The 21,162-nt window shown below is 46.2% G+C and overlaps 1 protein-coding gene across 2 annotated transcripts in view; it reads right to left on the reverse strand.

Annotated features, from left to right (window-relative positions):
* CTU2 (cytosolic thiouridylase subunit 2) overlaps nt 1-21,162 on the reverse strand; it is a 773,185-nt gene that overhangs the window by 723,187 nt on the left and 28,836 nt on the right. For both annotated transcript variants that reach the window (XM_069635914.1, XM_069635904.1), the window contains exons 2-3: nt 4,213-4,287; nt 720-798 (exon numbers count right to left, since the gene is read on the reverse strand). In XM_069635914.1, coding sequence (XP_069492015.1) covers nt 720-798; nt 4,213-4,287 — 154 coding nt within the window. The remainder of the gene's footprint in view (nt 1-719; nt 799-4,212; nt 4,288-21,162) is intronic.

The following is a 21,162-nucleotide window of genomic DNA, read 5'->3' on the forward strand; positions in this document are numbered from 1 at the left end:
GTACGGGATGTCAAACCTTATTCTTTTCAACAAAATGAATAAGGGAACTGGTTCACGGATATCGTAGCGTACACTTCGACATTCAAATAGCTCATGGGATTAACATGTGAATAATTCATTCTTTGCTACCAGATATCGTCACATACTGGCAAAGCTACAGAGAAGCTTCCACACTCCAATACGTGGCTAAAAAGCATTTAAACTTCAAGTCAATGATGACAATCTGACCACTGCCTATGACGAAAGAGGACTAATTAACAAATTAAAATGATTTAGTGATCTGGGCAGCCTTAGTCCACCTCCTTTTTATTACGATTCAGAAATGTGCTGATGCTTGCCCAATTATTTCCCAGCACAACATCCTTTAAGAAGCAATAGCCCACTACTCTCCCGATTAACATATGGTACATTGTGCCATAGACAGGGATATCGATTTCCCCCGAAGACAGTTATGTCTCAGACAAGGCTTCTAGAGCAGTTTTAGCCCAGACGACATCTTGCATGGTTCAGACCGCCTTCGTCAGGGATTCAGATTTGCTCATGGTCGAGTCTGCCCCTTGCATGTGTCTGCGTCTCTGAATAACCCTTTACAAAACTCCAGCCCCTTTCCCTGAGCTCACAACACAGCAAATTGATACATTTTGAATAAGTGAAAAAAATCAAGGAATAGATAAATCAATGCTCTGGCTGGTTAGAAAACACTTGTATGAGAGAGATACCTTCTCTCCAGGGTAGATCAGGCGGTTCTTTCCCAGCATAGCCCGGAACTTGTGAATAAAGTACTCTTTAAAGCAGTCCCTTAAAAAGAAGAAGCAAGAATTAAACAACTGGATACATTTTCTTTTTTTTAGACATAGTTAATCCATTCACAAGGCAAACATCATGAATCCCTGAAAAACTGACTCGAGATAAGGCAAAAAGGAGCTGTTCTATGATTTGGAGCATTGGGAGCCTTACAAATAAAAATCTCTCTAGTGGAGAAACTCAGGGGGAACAACCTCAAAGCAAACTTGGAAGCAATGTGCCTGCAATGTGTGCCTTTTATTCTGTTGGTTGTATTAATTTATGGGTTGTGCTAATGAAGAGTGAAAATGTGTGTGTTGAAGGCCAGTGCTGGTGAAGGTGCCGGATTGATAAATTGACTGATTTTTTGGGTGCAAGGCAGCCGGCATTCGCTTCTCCTCACTGCAATGTTGAAAGCTGTACATCTAGTATGGTGGGCATGTGCAACCTCCTTTAACATCTGTGCCCTGATGGACTGAAAACAGCAGCTGAGCAGTAAAGGTCAACTCATAGTAAAATAGCATGCAAGAAAATATCTGAATAAATGGCACACTATGGAAACCCTCAGTGTCCCCTTCCACAGTGCTTTGATAAGTGATTGTGACATTTGAAATTACCTGTGGTCTAGAGACTGGTGGATTTCAGTTTCAACATCTTTAGTACAATAGTAGAACCAACCTATATCTAAACAAAAAATAATAACTCTATCATGCATTATCACATTTTGTAATTCCTAGATTATTTTCTGTTCAATCATATTTTCTTTGCACATTTATTTCCCACAGAGGGTAATTTACTTAACCAGCAGATTAGGTTACATGGTTTCTGAATGCGGATTTGCCCGACTCACAGATGCACCTCAGATTAAACAAAAGCGGCCCTAGATTAAAGGTTTAGAATGAATTTTAACCTCCAGCAATTGCTCTGTGCAACCTGCCAGATCATCATTCTTCAGCCTGCTAAGCCATTACAGAAAGGAGAAAGGCCATATGCAAATCAAGCATGGTCCCACCCTGGAAGGGGCAGTACACTGCTTGGTCACCTCCCTTTTGTGCAAGACCATAAGCAACCCCAGACACGTTTCAACCTCAATGGGTGTCATCAGCGAGGTGTGGCTTGGATGCCTATGCCCAAAAAGCCTATGAACCATGTCTGGGCATACCCGTCTCACACAAGCACCTCAGCACTCACAAACACTAAAATAGATACGGTGTAAATGATTGTGTCGGTTTGCTGTATTTCCAGACTGTAGAACATGGTCCAGGAACACTGGAATTCTAACTGCGCCCAACTGTGGCAGATTAAGTCATTTTCCCAGCTCACGCAATTTTAGCCAAGTGAGAGAGGAGACTTTAAAACTCTCTCTTCTCAAAGGAAGCATGTTAACCACTAAACCAAACCTATCGCCCGTTGAGGCATCAGTAACCCAGGGCTTTGAGTAGCCCAGCCTCACAAATGCCAGAGTATCTGCACACCACTCAGTGGATCTATGTACTTTACACAGTTCACAACAATACTAACTCTACCAGTTACCAAACTCAATTATTCTTACTAAATTGATAATCTATCCTACTAGCTAATGGAATCCATGTCCAAGTATAAACCTTTACATGGAGCCTCTGCGCGCACTGCTCAAAAATCCCAATGTAACCATCCACCAATACGCAGATGATACTCAGTTGTACAAGAGCGTGCAGGACATCATTCTTCTCTGCGATTACCTAGCCATCATCCAGTCCTAGATATCCACTGCCTACCTCAAATTAAACGCATCCAAGACTGAATTCGTCCTCATCGGGCCAAAACAACCTGTCCAACAATAGCTCAGTGATATGCGCCTAGAAAGATTTGATCCACAACTCAGACTCAGCAAACTCACTTTTGACAGCAATCGGTGCATCCAAAAACACAGCCAAGAAGGCCCAAATACCCTGGCTCAGAAGCTCTACCCATCGAAAAATCCAACCCTTCATCCCACTGCAGGACTTCCGGACCATAGTGCATGCCCTTGTGGTCTCACACATGAATGGGGGAAATGCTCTCCTGACAGGGCTCCCAGCTCCTCACTTGCCTCCCCTAAAAGCAGTGCACTACGCTGCCGCACGTCTTTATTACCAGAGCACAGAAATTTGACCGAATTACCCCCATCCTATGCCAACTACATTGGCTTCCACCCCAAGCCAGTATACTGTTGAAGAATGCATGCATCATCTACAATGCAGTCACAAGTAGTACACAAGCGTACCTGGTAGCTAAGCTCCACATATCTGGTGGCACACGCTCCTTGTGCAGCAAATCAACTAACCGGCTTGAACCATAACACGTCAGCAAAGAGAGGACCTGCAAACAATCCTTTTCTTGTCTCGTCATGCACCCACCCTCTGGAACTCTATCCCGGCTCGGAATTCCCCACAATTCCTCAATTTCACAAATCTCTCAAAACATGGCTCTTTCAACAACCCCTAACCAAGCACTAATTCCAATGGACATACATAGTGACGCACAGAACTCACAGTACTGCGCTACTGTTAAAAGATACCAGCCCAAATGCCAGCTACCCACACTATGTGCAGCGCACTGCTGCTCTCAAGCTCAGACCGCGCTTTAAACCGTAAAATAAATTGATAGGCATAGGTTGAAAAATACTCTTGAAACACAATGCTGTAACATGAAGATTACACAAAGAAACGTGCAGTAACCACATTAGCCCAATAATCTATCCTACTAGCGAACGGCATCCATTTCCAAGTATTAACCAATGACAACTTGAGATCACATACATGACAAACAAGTCCCAACCTTGGCCAAGAACAGACTTGAAATCTGGAAAGGTGTCCGTTCATCAGCAAGTCATACTTGTCCTTCAGATTAGCCTGTGTTGAAAAACGGCCAACTGACTGAAAGGGTGATTAAGATGAACGTTCTAGACATAACGGTGGCAGCATTTTATTTTTAAGTAAAAGGTTCTCATAGTTGACTGGGTATTTGTAACCAGGCAAAAATATATTTAATTGAAAAAAAATAATTGTTATCTGTTGCAACGCCTACTTTCTTTGTGCCGATTATTTGGTATAAATTAAGATTTTATCTTCTGGGATCACTTCTGATCACGTTATAGCTCCTCTTCATGGCATGCACCACTGATGGCCCTACAGAACACACAAACAGCAGTGCAGGTGGCAACAAGGACCGATACCTTCATCTATGTTACTCCCGGCTTTTTATTTTGGGAATATTTGTCTAATTTTAGGGGGCAAAACAGAGGACTTGAAAGTCGTGTGAAGGCACATTGATTGAAGAGAGTAGGTGAACGTACTAGCTGATCTGGGTCTTGCAAGTACATGGATCTGTGACTTTCAAACTCAACTGGGTTTGAAAGTTAGCAGATCCAGTCCCTAAATAATGTCACATATGAAAAAGCAGACTTACCTACAAAAAGCATCGCCTGCTCGAATCAATAAAACAGCAGAACCTTCTTTGCACTTCATACATTTCTGTGCCGGGCTGAAAAAATAAAGCAAAACTCATAAAAGATAGGTTTTACAGCCACAACGGACAAACAATAGCGTTTATAATTGTAATATTGAAAATGTGACTGCAAATCCAAAATGGCTTTTTAAATTAAGTAAAAGATCGATCCTGATCAATAAAGTTGCAGAACAGTGTAGCTGTGTCGGTTGTACCGTTAGCAAGTTCTTATGATAATGTGACCAGTTAGGGTGTGAGAATGTCACCCAACAATCATGTTTCTCAATTTCCGAGTAAGACTACTAATATTATATTCATTATAAATTAATTATATATCCAGTGTGCCATAGTATATGTTTCCTTTCCCTACATACTCTTTTCCTTAAGGGAAAGATGTAACTAAGCTGGAAGACTTCGAAATAGAAAGGTATTAGGTCTATAATCCTGTACTGCGACCGACCGCTGAGAGTCCGACATGTTTTGCTTGTCCAGATTAGGTAACCAACCTCTTTGCCCAAGTGAGTCCTAATCAAAGGCCTCACTGGGGATGCAACTTCATGTGTCGAGGACCCTTGTTGTCCATATGAGTCGGAAGAGACAGTGCTGCAGTGATCTGACTTTTTTTTTTTTTTTTTACAGGGAGCAAAGTTACCTGTAGGTTTCACTAAAATAGCAACAGTGTTTTCAAAGTCCAGTTGATACAAGGGAAAAAAGGTGAGAAGCATATGGTCATGGCCTTCCTGAGACTCCGGGTTAGGAGCTCAGGGGTGCTAAGGCCAGATCTGGCCAGTTGAGTGAATAAGGTGCATGGGATCCAAGGCTGAATCCATGTCTTGTGTTTTTGTCAGGAAGGTTTGAATGTGGCACAAAGCCCGGTTTGAACGGCCACCAAAAGTCGGATTGGAAGCTGAATCTACATTTTCCTATCAAGTGTACTATAGTGCAGGATATTCTATACCTTGCCATTGTCAATGGCTGGAACTCTTCCAGTTGGATATGTAAAGAATACTTGCCAGAGAAAGAAGGAGCCTCTGCTGTGCCAACTCTCCTGAACTCTGCAACTGAGGACAAAGCTGGCTTCTGCAGAATTCAGGCTCTGAATACCAGGGAGAACCAAATGCTTCTGCTGACCAGAAGGGACCAGTGGGGTAACTCCCTGTAGGACTCCTTGCTCCTTCAACACGTACTTCCTGAACCCAAACTGGCACATCTTGTTGGAGCAACAACTACTCTGAAGGACTAGCCACGAGTAGGTTCAGAGCCATGCAACTGCTGAAAGTCACGGACATCTTCATTTGTGATGCTAAGGAATTCAAAGCCTACCTTCATGGATGGAACCATTGGGGCATCAAGTCACTTGGCTATTGGGAATGTGTGGTCTGATACCAAGTTAGCTGCACCATACCAGAGGTTCCGATTAATGTATCCATAAACCTACTACGTCATCCACAGCCTCCGTTTCTCCCTCAGGTGCATTTTCCTGCACATCCTACACCCAGACTGTTGAACCATGGCTTGTGCTCGCTCTACTAAGTTTCTTTTGCCCTTTAACCACAAGGCCTTTTCATTTTTGTCCCATTAGTTAGCAACAAGCGCAAGCTTGTGCTAACTTCCAAAACAAGGATAACACAGATTTCCAATAACCAAAGAGCATTCGTTTGGGCTTACACCTATAGAACGCTGGGTTTCCCTCGATTTTTTAAACCTTAGCACTTGTTTTGGGACTAAGAACTGAATCATTGTGAGGGACTTCTGCAGAAGACACTACCCTGAATTTGCTCCCAGAAAGTTGCTTTGCTGTTGCACATTATATAGCAATTAGGCAGAGATGAAAAACATAAAGAATAGGTTTTTACAAATAGATCACATAGCCACTCCCTTATTGCGTCCCACTAAATCTAACACCAGGGATTCTTAATTTCAAGTTGCAAGCTACCATCGTTCGTCTGTCGTCCTTGCTGAGCATTCGGATTTCCCTCCATCAAGATAGAAAAGTAAAGTGACGTTGGATCAGCAAGGAAATTGCTCAAGTTGGATCAATATGCATAAGGGCTTGCATCAGGCATGCATTTTGGCCCCCTTTTTTATTTCATGTTTAAATATCAGATTTGACTGGCGCTGTGGCGAAGTGCATTCTTTCCCCCTACTGTTTTTCACATTTGGCTTACACAGATGATATTATTGGTGATCAAACACCTATAGACCTTCAAAAGGAGCTGATTAGCCTTGAATACATTTTTACTGGAGTAAGACCTTAAAAGTAAATGTTATTTAAACTAATATTTTAAGATTGAAACCAAAGTGTTTTTAAAAGGAAATCAAATTTGACTTGGTTTCTTAATGACAGTAAAATGGAGGAGGTTGATCACTTTAAATACCTTGATGTTACCTTTTATAGTAAATGCCCAAAACTATTACTAATCTCTACATTTCGAGCATTTGTTCATGTAGTGGCAGTGCACATTTGTTTGCTTGATAAGCGTTTGTCAGTTTAAAACTGCACCATTGCTTAAATACTATCCCCAAAATATACTGCCTAAAATTATTTATGGAGCAGAAATAATGTTAGAATTATCATCATTCTAATTGTTCTTTTATAAACGCGCGGGATCAGTATTCGAGCCTGTGTTCCGCTGCGTTGTCTTGCTTCCAAGACAAACTATCCCCCCGCCCAGAAGCGCCACATTGGTAAAAATGGAAGCACTTATATGGAGGAAAACACTTGCTTTAGCGCAGTGTGTTCCGATAGTTATAATAAGGCAGGAATTGGGCTTTAATTCTATGCAGGCTCTTATTAACTGGAAAGTCTTACAACTGTTCAGTAAAGTAATAGAACCACCTCCAGATAGCTTATTTCGTAAACTGAATTTGGAGCCCTTAAGAAATTACCACCATGTACTACAGGTTTGAAGTAAGAATTGCGAGGTCATTTTGTTGAATAATTCAGCCACACGAGAAGAATTGCTGTCTCAACCTCAGAAAGTGAAAAACAAGATTCTGGAAGGAGATTGGATAGCTAATAAAGCACCAATTTTAGATTATCATTTGTTTTATCAAACTATTTTAGAGATTAAACCTTGTGATTTTATTCACATACATGTACTTAAATATCATTTAGGTCTGATCTTTTAAGGATAAAATGTAACTTCCCGCCTACACGTAAAATCCTACGAGCAAGAGATAATCTCGTAAGGATTGAGCGTTTATGTCGGTATTGTTCGTGGGAGGTTGAAACATTGCAATATCTTCTGATTTTCTGTGGACCTTTAACTCTCTGGCGAAATTATTATTTTTTTAGTTTTGCGCATCATAGTGATACTTTGCTTGTAGACACATTTTGGGATCATATTTTAAGAGCTGAGGAAATCTCCTTAAACATTGCTGTTTTGAGCTTTCTTAAAAATGGTTTTAAATTTATAGTTGCGATATCTTGCTGTAAATGCTCTTTGTATTTATTTTAATAGGTTTTTCGTTCTACAGTTAGGAATGTTGTATAGCTCCACTTATATGCAAGTAATATGATTGCGAGAAAAGTTTTGTTGTAAACTATAGCACACAATAAATCTTCAAAAAACACCACTTATCAGTTCAATTCTACAAGTACAAACAGCACACCATCTCTCTTACTGAAGGCTTGAGGAGAGTGCACATTTTGAGCCCTACACTGCACCGTTTTTACCACCATGCTCCACTTCCATGTGTAAAGCCTTGACAGCTAAGCCACATATAACTGGGGGAGTAGGGCATCAAAGGAAGAAGCCCCGCAGACTAGGTGAGGGTCAGTCTTTGTTAGTGCTATACATATAGATAGGGTTTAGGAAAATCCTCCTACTAGTTGGTGCCTTGAAAGGCTGAGGATATATTATTCCTGTCATGGTATTGTCGACATTTGCAAATTATCAACGCAGCATTAGGATTAAAAAGGTCAACAATTCCTATTTTACCAAGTCTTAGTTACTTACCTGTAACTGTATTTCTCCAGCATTGGTATCTTTCATAGATTCACATGCTTGAATATTCCCCGTCGTCAGACTGGGAATCCTCGGTGATAAATTAAATAATAATAAAAAAAAAAAAAATTTAAATATATATATATATATATATATATATATATATATACACACACTGCCACCTAGCAGTGCATGTACATAGCCCATTATGGCCTATGAGCTACTTCATTGTGTAGTCCCTCCACCTCACTTTGGTCCTTTATGGCCCCAGCCAATGAGGTGGCAGGGCTTAAGCTCCGCCCCCGGCAGCCATCTTCAGATTTTGAACCGTAGAGATTACAGTATGATGGATGCCGAGCATAGGAGCAGCCTCTCAGGGGAGGCGGGTGGGCGCATGTGAATCTATGAAAGATACCAATGCTGGAGAAATACAGTTACAGGTAAGTAACTAAGACTTCTCCAGCATTGGATCTTTCATAGATTCAGATGCTTGAATAGAATACCAAGCAGTTAAAACATGCCACCATTATAAACAGATATGCATAAATACAGAAAACATATTTCTGATCAAACCTTTACCATGCAGCAACACAACGGTTACATACTTCGGGAAAGGTGGGAAAGGAGGCTGGTCCTACCTTATACAAAGAGATGGCGGAGCACTGCCTGTCCAACTGCAGTTTCTTTGTTGGTATCTTCAGTCAGGCAGTAGTCTTTTGCGAAAGTATGCAGAGTGCTCCACGTGGCAGCTCTGCATATGTCTTTCAAGGCCACCCCTGCGTGGAATGCTGTTGACGCCGCCCTTCCTCTGGTGGAGTGCGCAGACGGCGGTCTAGTTAAAAGGGTCGCCTTTCAAAAGATGGCAGTGGGTGATACAGGACGATACCCAGCGTGCCAGACTTTGTTTAGATATATGTTGGCCCTTGGTAAGGCCAGAGAAGGAAATGAATAGCCGGTTTGAGGAGCGGAACTCCTTGGTTCTTTGCAAGTAAAACTTCAACACCCTAGAAACGTCTAGAGAGTGTAATGTCCTTTCCGCTTCCGAAGCGTGATTCTGGAAGAAGGTTGGTAAAATAATGCGCTCAGTGAACGACATCTCCGAAAGTACCTTGGGGAGGAACTTCGGGTGAGGCCTTAAGATGACGCGGTCCTTCTGGAACAAGGTAAACGGAGGTTCCGAAGACAAAGCTTGCAGCTCACTGATCCTTCTGGCCGATGTGATGGCTACCAGGAAGGATGTCTTCCAGGACAAGAATTTCATATCGCATCTATGTATGGGCTCGAAGGGAGGTTGCATGAGAGCTGTTAAGACGGTGTTGAGGCTCCAGTCCGGAACTGGTGTAGATGTAGGCGGATAAGTACGCAACAGTACTTTCTGGAAGATCTTAATCGCTGGTAAGGAGAGTAAGACTTGCGTCTCCGCGGTTACTGTGTAGGCCGCTATGGCTGACAGATGGACCTTGATAGAGGACAGTGAGAGCCCTGATTTTGCCAGGTGCAACAAGTAAGGCAGAATCTGATCAACCGAGGCTGTGAGGGGATCGATCGCAGAGGTCTCGCACCATTTGGAAAACCTGGTCCACTTCCTGGTGTAGGTGAGTCGCGTGGACGGGGCTCTAGCGGCCCTGATGATATCCCAGCATTCTGATGGTAACTTTAGGTGCATCAGTTTACGCTGCTCAGGAACCACGCTTTGAGAGACAGGCTCCTCGGGTCGTGGTGGAGGACCTTGCGGTTCTGTTGTGTCAGTAGATATTGATGTGACTTGAGACGAATCGGGATTTTGCAGGAGAGATGTCGCAGCGTCGGGTACCAGACTTGCCGTGCCCAATCGGGTGCAATAAGAATCAAGGAACAATCCTGTTCTTTTACCCTGCGAAGTACCCTCGACATGAGGGGAATGGGTGGGAAGGCGTAGAGGAACTTCCCTGACCAATCCACTGAGAACGCGTCTCCCAGCGATTGGTGTTCCGGGTATCTTGAAGCAAAACTCTTGCATTTTTTGTTGTTCCTGGTGGCAAAAAGGTCGATCTGCGGATGGCCCCATAAGGCAAATATCCGTTGGGTTTCTCTTTCGTCCAACTCCCACTCGTGTGACGCTGTGTATTCTCCGCTTAGTCTGTCCGCTAGGACATTGTCCACTCCTGGAAGATGCTTTGCCCTGATCTGTATCCCGTAACGTAAGGCCCATGCCCATAGCTGTTGGGCTTCTTGCGACAGAATCTGAGACCTCGTGCCTCCCTGCTTGTTTGTATAGTGCATGGAGGTCGTGTTGTCTGTCTGGACTGTAAGAACTTGACCAACTATAACCGGTAGGAAAGCTTTCAACGCCAACCTTACGGCTCTGGCTGTGTCAGTGTCTGTCTTGATTGCCTTCAAATGGTCGTCTATCTTTTTCCCAAAGAGATCTTGGCCGTCAAATGGCATGTCTAGTATCTGCGCCTGAACTTCAGGTCTAAAGTTAGTAGCCTTCATCCAGGCCTGCCTTCTGAGCACTGTGCCGTGCGCCATCTGCCTGAAGCCTGATTCGGCCACATCAACTGCTGCGTCGATCATGTGATCCGATGTTGCTTCACCATCCGCGATTATGGATTTTGCCTCCTCCTGGAGCTCCGGTGGTAATTGTTTCGCCAAGTTAGACATGCGGAGCCAAAGCTTGCGATCGAATCTTGCGGTCATGGCCAGTGCATTACCCGCTCTGATTGTAAGTGATGCAGAAGATGATACTTTCCTGCCCATGGCTTCCAATTTACGTCCGTCCTTATCCGGTGGTGCCGACAACGGTGAGGAGGGGTTGGCGAGTTTCTTTCTGGCCGCCACTGTAATAACTGAGTCCGGTTTCGTATGACCCCTTAAACAAAGCAGTGCCGAATCCGGAGCTTTATATTTCTTTTCTGGCCTGGACACCAACGCCGGAGTCGATAAGGGCGTAGATAGGATCTTGGATCCGGAATCCCAGATGGTATCGAGGAGGGGAATTGTGGTCACTGTCCTCCTTCGTTTGTCCCTGTGCTCATAGAGCACTGATTGCCTTTCCTCCGAAGAAACCTGAATTTTAAACAGTTCTGCGGCTTTACCTATTATGGTGTGGAAAGAGACGAGATCATCCGGTGGTGAGGCCTTGCCCGGCGAGTCTCTCCTCCTGGGCTTCTCGACGACGTAGTCATCCCAATCACTGGGTGCGTCTGGCTCCTGAGTTATTTCTCCTTCTTCTGGTTCCGAAAATTCACCAAAAGGATCCTCCTGCCAGTCTGATACCGAGATGGTGGACGGTACCATGGTGGGATCTACGTCCGGAGATCGCGGTCTGTGCGATGACTGTGGTGACGGGACTCTTGTAGGTGAAGCACTGTGGGTGCTGCTCCTCGGTCTTCGAGCAGGTGATCTCATCCGTTTTTGCGGTCTACTCCTGTAAGGAGAGCAACCCGATGTGCCTGGAATCGGGGATGACTCTCTAGGAATGGGATTAATCGGAATTTGCTTCTCCCTTTGCCGTTTGTAAAATTCTTCTACAATCCTCTGCACGGATAACATGAGCACCGGGTCATGAGGATATTCGGATTCTCCCGTGGACGGGTGCCAAGGAGGGCTGTATTGTTTCGGTAAGGGACCGATGGACTCTTCCACCACTTCCGCATCAGAGAATTCTTCCTGAAGAATTATATCCGGAAGTTCTGCCATGTGCCCCAAAGGTGAAAATTGCTGCACCAGAGGTTCAGTTACAATATTCTTCTCAATGATATTGCTTGTAATGACAGGAGCTTCAAGAGTGAGAGGCAGTAATTCCTCTGTAACTGCCGAAATTTGCGGTGCCTCTGTTATCCTCGTCGACGACTGAGATTTTCCCGTCGACGAGGGCTTCGCCGCCGACTGAGATTTTCCCGTCGACGACTGAGATTGTCCCGTCGACGAAGGCTTCGCTGTCGACTGAGATTTTCCCGTCGACGAGGGATTCGTCGTCGACGACTGACATTTTCCCGTCGACGAGGGCTTCGTTGACGAATGTGGAGTGTGTTCCGTGGACGACTGCGTCATGGATGAATGCTTCGTGGACGAGTGGTGTTTCTTGCTCGTCGACGATTGCTTCGCGGTCGACATGTCCGATGACGATGTTCTAACTGTCGACGATGTCTTAAGCGTCGTCGTCGTCGATGCTGGTTTCGTCGACGGTATGGCCGATGACGGGCCTTTACCTTTCCCTTCATTCGTGGGCGGTTTACCCGCCGACGACTGCCCCCCCCACGTTTTTTGCAAACTCCTCCTTACCTCTGGAGGCAGATTTTGCTGACTTTTTCTGGCTTGATAGGTCAACTGGAGGCAGAAAGGGTATCAATTCCAGCTTCCTCTTTTTGGATTTGGGAGAGGAACTCCTTTCCACTGAAGAGGCCCTTCTCTTTGAAGTTTGCCTCTCAGATGGAGTGCTGGATTGGACAGGAGCTGTTCTGACAGACTCTTCGTCCGAAGATTGATCCCTGGATTCCAGGTATGAAAGGAGTCTTCTATGCCTGTCATGAAGGGTCTTGGTGGAAAAAGTTTTACAAATCTCACATTTTTTAATGTCATGTGGGTACAGACAATAAATGCAATGCTCGTGGGGGTCCTTGTAGTAAACCAATTTCTTCTTGCACCTCGTGCAGTCCCTGAACAGGGAAGGCTTCCTGACAGCCTGAGGTGCCTCCATTTCTGAAGAGAAGTTCAGTCGACGATTTTGAGAGGAAAACAACAAGTTTTGCCACCAAGGTTAATTGGAAAGAAAAGCCCCTAAGAAGGGGAACAAGATGGAATATATTTTACAAATATATTCCACACAAAAGTAGAAAGAATTTGAAAAAGCTCAGAGAGCTTGAGGATTCCCTGTGTCTGATAGACTGCGGTGAAAAATCTGAAGATGGCTGCCGGGGGCGGAGCTTAAGCCCTGCCACCTCATTGGCTGGGGCCATAAAGGACCAAAGTGAGGTGGAGGGACTACACAATGAAGTGGCTCATAGGCCATAATGGGCTATGTACATGCACTGCTAGGTGGCAGTGTATATAGATATATATATATATATGGGATACATTACTCACCGTAATCGTATTTCTGATGCTTGTATCTGCTTAGATTCACATGCTGTGCATAGGCCGACATCTAGTGGAAGCTGCGGAGTATTACAGTTTGTTTTTCGAAAATCGAAAAAGGGCGTCGACACAGGGCGTGCCAGTAATACTATCCCTAGTGTGACGTCCACTGTACCCATGATCCCTCACGCGTCTAGGATCCCCAGATTGTGTTTTTCCTGACATGAGGTAGCATGAGGAGTAGCGTGAGTACAGATAGTCCAAGCAGATAGACAGAAAGGTAAGAACTACAAGCAACCATGCGCCTTCTCTCGGAGGGGAGGAAGGGTGGGTCGCATGTGAATCTAAGCAGATACAAGCATCAGAAATACGATTACGGTGAGTAATGTATCCCTTCTGAGGCTTGTGGAATCTGCTTAGATCACATGCTGTGCATAGATTAGCGAGCAGTACCAGAAGCAGGAGGTGGGATGTGAGAAGGGTCATGAGCAAACAGGTGTCTTAGAACCGCTTGTCCCACTTGTGTATCTGTCTTGGAATGAGTGTCAATGCAGTAATGCTGAGTAAAAGTGTGAATAGAGCTCCAAGTAGCTGCTTTGCAAATGGTGTCGAGGGGAACATTTGCAATGAAAGCCAGAGTGGCCCCAATGCCTCTAGTAGAGTGGGCCCTTGGTGTAAACGGCAGAGTCTTTTTAGAAAGAGAGTAACACAGCTGTATACAGTTGATAATCCACTTAGAGATAGCGCCCTTAGAGACGCGATCCCCCTCTCTGCCTGTAGCTACGGAGACAAACAGTTGATCTGTTTTCCTTAGCGGTCTGGTTTTATTTACATAGTATAAGACCGCCCTACGCACATCTAGGGTGTGTAGTTTCACCTCAGCCGAGCTTTGTGGGTTTTGGAAGAAAGCCGGAAGCTCGATGGACTGGTTTACATGGAACTTGGATATGAATTTTGGTGAGAACCTAGGGTGTGTGCGTAAAACCAGTTTGTCCTTGTGGATAGTAAAGAAAGGATCTTGCACTGACAGAGCCTGAATTTCACTGACCCTTCTTATGGAGGTAATGGCTACTAAGAAGGCCGTTTTATAAGTCAGGTGTTTGAGACTACTTTTATGCATGTGTTCGAAGGGGGGCCCCATGAGCTTAGCTAGCACTACGTTGAGGTCCCATCCTGGCGGTGGGTTCGAAATAGGAGGGTGAAGTCTCTTTACTCCTTCCATGAAGGCTTTAACCACTGGTACTTTCCACCACGAGACCCTGTTATGGGATGTGGTGTAAGCCGAGAGGGCTGCCAGGTGTACTTTCAGAGAGTTAAAAACCAACCCTGCATCCAGCAGGTGGAGCATGTATGTTACAACGTTGGAAGGAGTGCAATCAACCGGGTTGATTTGTTTATTCTGGCACCAGATAACGAATCTTTTCCACTTGTCAAAGTAACAGTGTCTTGTATTTGGTTTCCTGGACTCTTTTAGAATGTCCATACACCTCTGTGGTAATTTGAGATGTCCAAACCCTATGACTTCAGGAGCCATGCTGCTAGGTTCATAGAGTTGGGTTCCTGATGCAGTGTTTGACCTTGTTGCTGGGACAGAAGGTTGTACCAGGCTGGGAGTCTGATGGGCTCGCACACCGCCATCCTGCGTAGGTGTGGAAACCATGGTTGTCTTGCCCACATGGGAGCAACTAGGATGAGCGTCATTGATTCCTTGTTCATCTTGTACACCACCTTCCTGATGAGAGGAGTTGGTGGAAAAGCGTACGCAAACATCCCTGACCAGTTCATCCACAGGGCATTCCCCTGGGAGTCCGTTTGGGGGAACCTGGATGCAAATCCTGGGCATTGTTTGTTTTCGCTTGTGGCGAATAGGTCTATAGTGGGGAAACCCCACTGAGAGAAGAGATCTTCTACTACGTCTCTGTGAAGGACCCATTCGTGTTCTTCTGGGAGGGTGTCTCTGCTTAGAGCATCCGCTAGGGAATTGAGCTCCCCTGGAACATGTTGCGATGACAGGAAGATGTTCCGTCTGAGTGCCCATATCCATATTTTCTGGGCAAGCTTGGACAGATTTGGCGAACGAGTCCCTCCTTGCTTGTTCAGATAGAACATGGCTGTCGTGCTGTCCGTCCTGATCTGCACCAACAAGTTCAGTAGATGGGGCTCGAACGCCTGCAGCGCACGAAATACTGCCAGAAGCTCTAGCAGATTGATGTGGTTCTTGGCTACTGAGTGAGACCAGAGACCCTGAGCTGTGTGGTGGAGATGGTGAGCTCCCCACCCAGTCAGGCATGCATCTGTAGTAACCACTGCCTGTACTTCGGGATCGTAAAAGGGTTTCCCCTTTGCGATATTCTCTCTTGTCCACCAGTGTAGGCTCTGTACGAGTGTTGGCGAAACGACCACTAGATCGTCCCACTGACCACTTGCCTGAGACCACTGTTTCGCCAACCATTCCTGCATGGGACGCATGCGCAGACGCGCGTGGGGGACCAGGTAAATGCATGACGCCATCATGCCCAGTAACCGCATAGCTTTGCGTACTGTTATCTGTTGACCTGACTGATAATGTGGAATTTGCAGAAGTATATTCCGAATTCTTTCTTCCGAAGGGAAGGTCAATTCTCTCTGAGTATCTAGGATAGCTCCTAGAAACTGTTTTGAGGTGCTTGGCACCAGACTTGACTTCTTCTCGTTGATAGAGAAGCCTAATTCGTGGAGGAGGTCGATAGTCCTCTGAATGTTTGATCTGCAGATTCCTGGGGTTTCCCCCGTTATGAGCCAGTCGTCTAGATAAGGGTACACTGGGATTGCCTCCCTGCGTAGGTGTGCAGCTGCCACCGCCAGTACCTTGGTGAATACCCTTGGTGCTGAAGCTATCCCGAAGGGCAGTACCTTGAATTGGTAGTGGCGACTGTCCACCTTGAAGCGCAAGTATTTTCTGTGCGCCGGGAGCATAGAAATATGAAAATAGGCATCTTTCATATCCAAGGTTGCCATGTAATCCCCCTTTTTTAGGAGTGGGATTACCTCTTGTAGCGTGGTCATACGGAATTTTTGGGGCTTGACATACTTGTTGGCAGGCCGTAAGTCCAATACTGGGCGCATTGTTAAATCTTTCTTTGGCACAAGGAAGTAAGTTGAATAGATACCCTTGTTTACCTGGTGTCCTGGGACAAGTTCTATCGCGTCCTTTAGGAGCAGATTGTAGACTTCCTCGAGGAGGATCTTTTGATGTTCTAAAGAGTGGACTTTTTGTCTTGGAGGGTGGTTTCGGGGACGTTGCAGTAGTTCTATACAGTACCCCTTGGATACTGTCGACAGCACCCATCTGTCGGATGTTATCCCTTCCCATGCCTGGGTGAAGCTGGATATTCGTCCCCCTACTGGGGTTGCATGGGAAGGGACCCTGAAATGAGCGTCACTGCTTTGGTGGAGGCGTGCCGCCTCCTTTACTGGGGCTGCCTCTGCCTCTACCACGTCCTCTTCTACTAGCCCTACCATACCCCTGGGTAGACTGTTGTGAGTTGGTGTTCCACTGTGTACCCTGGGTGTGGGAATAGCTATTTCCTCTATTGGAATTTTGGCCGCGGGGGCGACGAAAATTGCCGTTCCCTCTTTGGTTAGGTGGTTTTGTAGTTAACTGGCCAAGGGATTTGAGGGTGTCGAATTCCTCCTTAGCGTTTTTTAGTGCGTCCTCGACTGCCTTTCCAAACAGGAGATCACTTTCCACTGGTTTGTCTAAGAGTGCAGCTTGTGTTTCTGCTCTGAATCCCGACTGCCTCAACCAAGCATGTCTTTTGATGACAGTCCCCTCTGCTATAATTCTACCCGCATTGTCTGCGGCGTCTAAAGTTGCTTTTAAAATGCAACCCGAGACGTTTCTTCCCTCTGCACAAATGCGAGATAGCTGGCTCTTAAGGGGTTCGGGAGCGGAATCTATTAGTGCTGCCACTTCTTCCCACTGATGGCAGTTGTAGCTGGCCAACAGTGTGGTGGAATTCGCGATTCTGGTTTGGTAGGCTGCCGTGGAAGCTACTTTTCTACCAAAACCATAGAGTTTCTTACTTTCTTTGTCGGGGGGAGCCTCCGAGGAAGATAATGGGGTTCCAGCTCTCTTGCGGGTGTTAGTTACGACTAGAGAGTCTGGCTTAAGTTGGCCTCTAATATATAGAGGGTCCGACTGGGCTGCTTTAAACAGCTTCTCTACTCTCGGGTTTACAGGTCTTGTCAAGTTTGGGTTGACAAGGGATGGTGCTATTCTGCGTTGAATAGATTTCAGGATGGGAATGGTCTGGGCTACTGTCTTCCTTTCCCCTATTAGTTCCTCCGCGAAGTCCCTCTCTTCTTGGACACCTTGTGTGTCTATGTGGAAGTGGTTAGCTGCCCGAGAGAGCAGTTCATTCAGGAGGGGCTGATTATCTATTGGGGAATCAGACACTGGGGCTTCCCTTTCGACTGGTGAGTCCATTCTGAAAATATCTGGGCTATTTTCTGGCTCATCCTCGTCTTCGTCCTCCCCGTAATAATCTGACACTGCGAGATCTTCTGGTGTCTCAAAATCCTGGCCCTCTATAAGGGAAGAGTCTCCTTGGCCTGTAGGGAAAAGGCAAGAATAGGGTTGGACCTCGAAGGGTTCTGAAGCCTTTACTGGTGTCTCGACCCGGGGCCTTTTATTTGAAGGGATAGGGTCCCTTGAACCTGAGGGAGAAGATTCCTGAGGGTTTAAAGCTAGTAGTTGGTCAGGGTGTCTTTCGAAGAAATTTGCTAAGGAGGACATCCTTGACATTACTCTGTCAATGTCCTCGCATGACCAGAGTTTTGAGCTTGGGGTGACCCTGCTGGAACTCTCTATGGACTGTCCCTGAGAAGACTTGGACGGGGAAGTCAGTTCTATTGTTGTGGGGGATTGCAAGGGTTGTTTCCTTTGTTGCTTACCCCCTTCCCCGTGGGTGGAAGTGTGTTTACCCTTTCCCTTATCTTTCGACGCCTGGCGTCGAGGATCGGAGGTGGAACCCCTGTGTTTCGAACTAGGCTTCGAAACTGGGCCCTCCTCACTCCCAAGTGATGTACCCCTTCCCTGGGGTGCAGGCTGGGGATGGAAGCCGTGTTCGTCTCCGGACGAGTGATCTTCCATGATGTTAATGGGCGAGGCACTATGTGCAAGTGTGGAGGCTTGCCTGACGTCGTGCGGCGACCTCGACCGGGACCGCCCAGAGGACGTCCTTTCGGACCGCTCCTTTTGTGCCTCTTTCCGAGGTTTCGACGACGTCGAATCTCGGGTGGGTTTTTTGTGTTTAGCGTGTGTATGTGTAACGCTCTTGTCGCCGGGGGACTTCCCCATAGTCGCCGGGACGGACGACCTTCCGAGGCCGGGGACGTGCGTTAGGCTGTCTTTCGACGCCTTGGTGCCCTCGCCGTCGCTGCCGTCGCTGAAGGTACCCTCCGCCTCCATAGCTGCTAGCTTGGCGTGGTGGGCCCAACGCTTGGTGGAGCGGTCCTTAAGAGTTTTTGTCTTAAACCTGCTACAGGCCCTGCAACCCGCCTCGGGGTGGTCTCTGGGCAGGCAAAGGTTGCACGTAGCGTGCTTATCTACCCAAGGGTATTTTTTATTACACTTGGGGCAAAACTGAAAGGGCGTACCCTCCATACGCGCCTGTGGGCAGCGGGCAAGTGTGTGTAGGTAAGAAGGTGTTTCTAACCGAGTGTGGAAGTGTACCACCCCCCACTCTCCCTACTGTAGGGCCGAGGCCAGCGGCCCAGGCCCGAGCCGAGGCGGAAGCCTCAAGGCCCAATCCGTCGGGTTTCGACGTTGATCTCCTCCCCGGTTCGGCGTCGAGATGCTGGTCGACGTAGGGGTGAGAAAATGGGGCAAATTAGAATTATTTTTAAGTGTAAATATGGCAAAGCCAGGGAACTCCGATGAAGTGCTTCCGACCAGAATGGCGGAAAAAAACAATCTGGGGATCCTAGACGCGTGAGGGATCATGGGTACAGTGGACGTCACACTAGGGATAGTATTACTGGCACGCCCTGTGTCGACGCCCTTTTTCGATTTTCGAAAAACAAACTGTAATACTCCGCAGCTTCCACTAGATGTCGGCCTATGCACAGCATGTGATCTAAGCAGATTCCACAAGCCTCAGAAATATATATATATTTAAAAAAAAAAATTATTATTATTATTTAATTTATCACCGAGGATTCCCAGTCTGACGACGGGGAATATTCAAGCATCTGAATCTATGAAAGATCCAATGCTGGAGAAATATGTATTTACTTTTCCTTTATGGCTTTGTGTGTGCGTGATTTACATCAAGTTATGCCTGTAGAGCCATTTTCCTATTCTGAAACAGAGATGAGTTACGATACTACAATATGTCTTAGAAAACGCATATTATAAAAGCAAAGCATATAACAAAAATGTAAAAGTGTGAAGTCCCAACCCAAACAAACCACACCAAATGCTTAGTGACTGCAGGTACAATATTCAGGGTGCCAAATTTCAAGTTGCAAGATACTAGCCTGCCATACAAAGTAACTTGCCAATTCAACATCCACCTGGATGCTTCTAGCCCCTCCTCTGGGCTCTTTCGCGATGTCTGAAACTCTCACTCTCTCTATTCTTCCCCTCTGGCCCGACACTCTGCGGGGCACACCCTGGATGTTCTTATCTCAGACATTCCCCTCTCCAACCACCCACTGAATCTCACAGGCACCAAGCTCCTGCACGACCAGTATCCCCTTGCACTGCCTCCGGGCCTCTGTATCTGCAGCCCTATAGTCCCCAGCCTCCCTGCACTTACTTGAGCAACCACCCTGGCAGCACTTACCGTTTTTTGCCACTGCACTCTTCTCCCCGCAACCCTGTGGCACCTCTCTTCCCTCCCCCTCACACTTGGACAACCTGAATGACACAAGGCCTAGTAAGATAGTTTGCTTTGTCCTCCCTCCTTCTACCGTCCCTTGTCTTGTCACGCCTAGAAACACTTGTGTACAGGTGCGTTATAAAGGACTTATCATAATTATACACATACAAACAGCATGCTATTTCTTACCCGCCAAGGGTCAAATATCACAAGCTGATGGCTAGTGGCAAGTGAACATTTTGCGCCTGCACTATTTTATATAATATAGCCTGCGTTGGAAGGCTTTCCAAGCCATTCTGTACCGTGCTGGGACGGAAGAAGGGGTCAGACTGTGAGGACATTTGAAAATTACTTTATTTAAATGATCACAGAGCGGCCTCTCTTTCCCTATTCTTAAGGAAATCCCTACCTATCTAAAAGGAACTAAAATGTGCTCGTCTGTTATCAGGCAGTCCCAAAGAAAGAAAAGTCCTCTGTCCAAATCTAGTTCTACCATAACCCTACCCCTAAAATTAAACCTAAGCAATTCCAGGCTTGATCCCCCTATGTACCTGTCTATTCCAACAGTCTTTTTGTATCAATGGCCCTCATTACAAGTGTTGCTGTATTTTGTCTGTGATTCCGTGCAGCTGTTGGCACAGTTTCCTGCAACCGTAATCACAGGCACAATACAACATCGCAGGAGCGTGCATTTCCGGCATGCCAGTCACGGTGCGACCGGCATGACGAGAAACAGTCATGTAAAATCGGTGGCACCATTTATGGCATGTCACTACCGGAACCAACAACAATGTGGCCCCAACCGGAACAGGACGTTCGCTGGCGACCATTTTGGAAAACACAATCCACTTAAAATCACCCAGTTCCTGCTGCCACCCGGACACGCAGACACTGGCATTGCACTAGCAGACATGGCATCACGGATCCCAGAAATACGGCAGCCGAAGCCACGCTTCACTGAGCAAGAGCTAACCATCCTGACATACTGCATTGTACAACATGCAACGGGCCACTGTTGCAGCACACAAATCAGAAAG

The sequence above is a fragment of the Ambystoma mexicanum genome, chromosome 1q (assembly GCF_040938575.1).
Source record: "Ambystoma mexicanum isolate Mex_15411 chromosome 1q, UKY_AmexF1_1, whole genome shotgun sequence".
In the NCBI taxonomy this organism is placed as follows: Eukaryota; Metazoa; Chordata; class Amphibia; order Caudata; family Ambystomatidae; genus Ambystoma; species Ambystoma mexicanum.